The following is a 4,270-nucleotide window of genomic DNA, read 5'->3' as shown; positions in this document are numbered from 1 at the left end:
ACTTCGTGTGTAATAGATTTTGTTGTAGCCTTATGCGATCGTCGATTATAGCTAGGTTAATTCCGATTTCTAATACCGATTTGTACGAGGTCGATTTTGATTTAGCCCTATGCGATTGATCTTGGAAGACATTACGGTTCAAGAAACTACGTACAACTTTTTAAGGAAATTGTTTTGTTTTTCCAGAAAATTAAATCTATTCAAAACTACGTAGTTTTGTGGTTAAGGGTACCTAACATTATATACCCTTGAGGGTATATTTACTTTTTCATATATATATATATATATATATATATATATATATATATATATATATATATATATATATATATAGTCAAATGAAACATTGTTAATATTTTGTAGTCTAACTATACCGACTCTCATAACAAAACCAGATATTGAAAAGGAGCACCTACTCCATTTAGCAACAAAAGCGTTGATCTACTTCTCTTGTGAACCCTTTTGTTTTCAATATGTTATATATATCTTCCTTCCATGGTTAGTTCTCAAAACACTTTCTGAGGCATCACCATTCTTGAAAAGCTTCCTTATTCAACAAGAAAAATCCTTATGACGAAATCAAACTCCATTTATTTTCCGACACTTTTTCTTCTTCTAGCAATCACCTTCTCTTCCATCACCTCCTCTCGAATCCTAGTTGAGGAAGTAGCTCCAGTCTTCTCTGCTATCTCACCGGAGGCACCTGATTCTGTTCAAAACCCTAACCCTAATGCAACACCTTTAGGAGCCATCCCACCTAGTACTGTGGCTTCTAATGGTGCAGCTGGAGGTGTAGAAGGTGGTGATCATACTCTCATGTTCTTCATGCACGACATTCTAGGAGGATCTAACCCCTCAGCTAAAGCTGTCACTGGTATCGTAACTAACCCTACTGTTAATGGTCAAGTTCCCTTCGCAAAACCCAATGGAGCTAACCTTCCTGTCAACAATGGGGTTCCTCAAGACAATGGCAACAGTGGAATCATCAACAACAATAACATCCCTTTCCTCACAGGCCTAGGAGGAACCACTTCTAATGTTTTCCGCAACAATGGAAATAATAACAATAACAACTTTAACAACGCGTTCCCCTCCATCAATGGTGGCCAGTTACCTCAAGGCAACGCCCTGCGACAGCTTATGTTTGGGACTTTGATGGTGATAGATGATGAGCTAACTGAGGGACATGAGCTGGGGTCTGGATTAATTGGAAAGGCACAAGGTTTCTATGTCTCGAGCTCCATTGATGGCAACAGCCAGACAATGGCGTTTACTGTTATGTTTGTGCATGGAAGTTATATTGACAGTCTTAGCTTCATGGGGGTTCACCGGAGTGCTGTGGCGGAGTCTCAGCTTGCTGTCATGGGTGGAACCGGGAAGTATTTGAATGCCAAGGGGCATGCTGTGGTGAAGACATTCGAAGGCACGAACCAGCAGAACAATGATGGTGTAGAGACTCTACTTCAAGTCGCTGTGTATCTTACGTATTGATTTTTTAAAGCTTGTAATTGTATGTGTTTACGTTGTATTATACTCGATATTTACTCCATATTTACCATGTTTTGATGATCATGCATGCCACTTTTAGAAAATGGTAAATTACACTTTTCGCCCTGTGGCTATAAGTCGGTTTTATTTTTTGCTTTTAACATTTAAAAAACTTATGGGTGAATTTCATAATTCATATTTCCTTTGTAAAATTTTAAATCATATATATATATATATATATATATATATATATATATATATATATATATATATATATAAAATTATAAACATATTTAAATATTTAATTTAATCATATTTAATATATTAAAAAATAAACACCGTCTATAAATTAAATTATAACTAAGTTACTAAAATATATATTTGTAATCTTTTTCATAATCGATCTTCTTATTCACAACACAGTTGTCCACACATAATCGATTAAAAAAATCACGGATCGCATATTAGAACTATTAAACAATATAATTCATCTCATACAATCGATTTACGAGACCTACGATTATTCTTTTTTTAAACAATTTTGTTCTCCTTCTGTTTTTAGTTATAATTACACATGTAATGACAGAACAAAAAAAAATTCATTATGGGTTTTAATATTTTTATAATACTTCATAAAGTAATAAGTCGAGAATAACAATGTGGGACAAAGATAATATTATAAAATTAGAAGTCAATTATATTTTTAATAATAAAAAATTAATTTAAAGATTATGTTTTTATTTTTTAATTTATAAAATATGATTAATTAAGTATTTGATATATATGTAATTTCATAAGTTTTATAAGGATATATATGTAATTTAAAATTTTAGTGGGATATACATGTAATTGTAATTATGAAAGTTTACAAGGATAGAGATGGAATTCTCTCAAAAAAACTTTTGTCATCTCTTCTTTCGACATCTTTTTGCGATAAGTTTCGTTGGCAACAAAGGTATTTTAGTCTTTTCCAATACTCTATACATGTTGTTACCCTCCTGTCTCCTCCATATGTTGTGTTTGTGTATTGATTCATCACCACCCTTTTTCTTTCTATCTACTCGAATTTTCATCCAAAAAAAAAAACAGATGAGGTCGACGCGGCTGGAGAAGAGAACCGAGAAAACATATATCGTCCTTTTTGAACCTATAGATCCGGAGTTATAGCGTTATTCACTTCCAACAAGAAGCTTATAGATTTCCCCACCATCACCTTCGGTTCTTGCAATAGGTATCATGCTTCCTGTACGCGTTTCTTTACTTAAGTACTTCAAAAAATAAATAAATAAAAACTTGGGCTTTCTGGCCATCGATTTCTACCTAATTTTCATGTTATTTTATCATATTTTCCAAAGTTATTCATGATTGCAGAAGTTAGAGAGACATTTAAGTATTGTGATTGACGGTATACAAATATTCACTTTGCCTTTTAAGATCAAAGATTATGTTTGTTATATTATTTCCGTTTATGTTATTTTTTTCTTTAATATCTTACCTTTTTTTTATTAACTTAACTATTATCGTACAATGAGTGAGATGGAAAACGGACAACAAGCTGTGCCATTAAACTTTTTTGTATGGTAAAATTAATTCTTTTGAAAACTACATTCATAGATCTAGGGGATATTGTTGGATTGGGTATCTAAGTCCATAACTATAATTGGTATAAACTTGAATTGATGGTAGCACAGTCATTTTGGGTTGTCCTCAAACATACAATTGAATATGATAACTTTTAGAGAGAGAGAGACTGATTTATTAATTTATTATATGGTTAATAAATTAATTAGAAATCAAAATAAATAATTTGTTAATATATTATGAGAATAATATATTAATTGGGAATAGTATTATTTAATTAATAATTAATCATAAATTAATTTGAATTAATTTTGGGATTAATTGGATTCATTAAAAGTGCATGGTATGTTTGGTTATTTATTGAAAGTTAAGGAAAGGAGCCCATGAACCCCATTGGATGAGGTGGACGAAAAGCACTTGGGCAAGCCCAAGGAGTTTTCGTCCAAGCCCTTGCATAAGGAAGCGAATGGGCTGCTTGGTCACCAAGCAAAGGGATTTTAGTTTCCTACTTAAACTCTAGCTTTGGCACTAAGTTACCTCGGCTATATAAAGGGCCATAACCCCTCCTTAAACTCTCTTCAAGCTCTTTCGTTGGTATGGTTTGTGTGTGACCCATCAGTGACACAACACTTGTGGTGCTTGCTTCTAAGAGTTTTTCTTTCAAAAAGGAATTCAAGATTGTTTGCAATAACAATCTTCAAGGTAAGTTTCTTGTTCTTATGAATTAGTTTTTCATAGGAAAGTTTTGTAGGATAACAATTCATAGTATGTTGCCTATATGTGAAAGACATAACTCCTATTAGGTTGCATGTGCCCTAATCATTTGAATTGTCTAAATGTTTTTCCGCTTAGAGCATCGTATTTATAACCCTATTAACCCATCAACTATAACATTGCTATGCATGATCTGTTGTACTCTACTAAGAAGCTCCACCGCATCCAGAGCGAGGAAACCAAACATATCAAATGAAAATGGTATGAACACATGTTGATTTTCCATGCATGATTTCTCATGTTTGGTGATTTTGCCTGTGGCAGCTTTTAAAGTAGGATTTCCCGCCGTGAAACCCCCAAACTTCAATCTCATAAGAGGGATTCCCCTATAAGGTCTACACATACATGTTTCCCTCTAACCCATCCAAAAATAAAAACATCAGCCGGTCTAAGGGTTGACTTTGCTTCTACCAGGTCAATCAACAAA

At 33.2% G+C, this 4,270-nt stretch overlaps 1 protein-coding gene across 1 annotated transcript; it reads left to right on the top strand.

Moving 5' to 3' along the window:
* Positions 1 to 525: 525 nt before the first annotated feature.
* On the top strand, positions 526 to 1,549 carry LOC145073686 (dirigent protein 25-like). The gene has a single exon (XM_079020199.1). The coding sequence runs from the start codon at positions 571 to 573 to the stop codon at positions 1,489 to 1,491; it is 921 nt and encodes a 306-aa protein (XP_078876325.1). The 5' UTR covers positions 526 to 570; the 3' UTR covers positions 1,492 to 1,549.
* The last annotated feature ends 2,721 nt before the right edge of the window (positions 1,550 to 4,270 follow it).

Source organism: Lactuca serriola, chromosome 9 (assembly GCF_051521515.1).
Source record: "Lactuca serriola cultivar US96UC23 chromosome 9, Lser_US96UC23_V15, whole genome shotgun sequence".
Classification (NCBI taxonomy): domain Eukaryota; kingdom Viridiplantae; phylum Streptophyta; class Magnoliopsida; order Asterales; family Asteraceae; genus Lactuca; species Lactuca serriola.
Note: the sequence above shows the minus strand (reverse complement) of the source record. Positions and strands in the feature narration are given on the sequence as shown.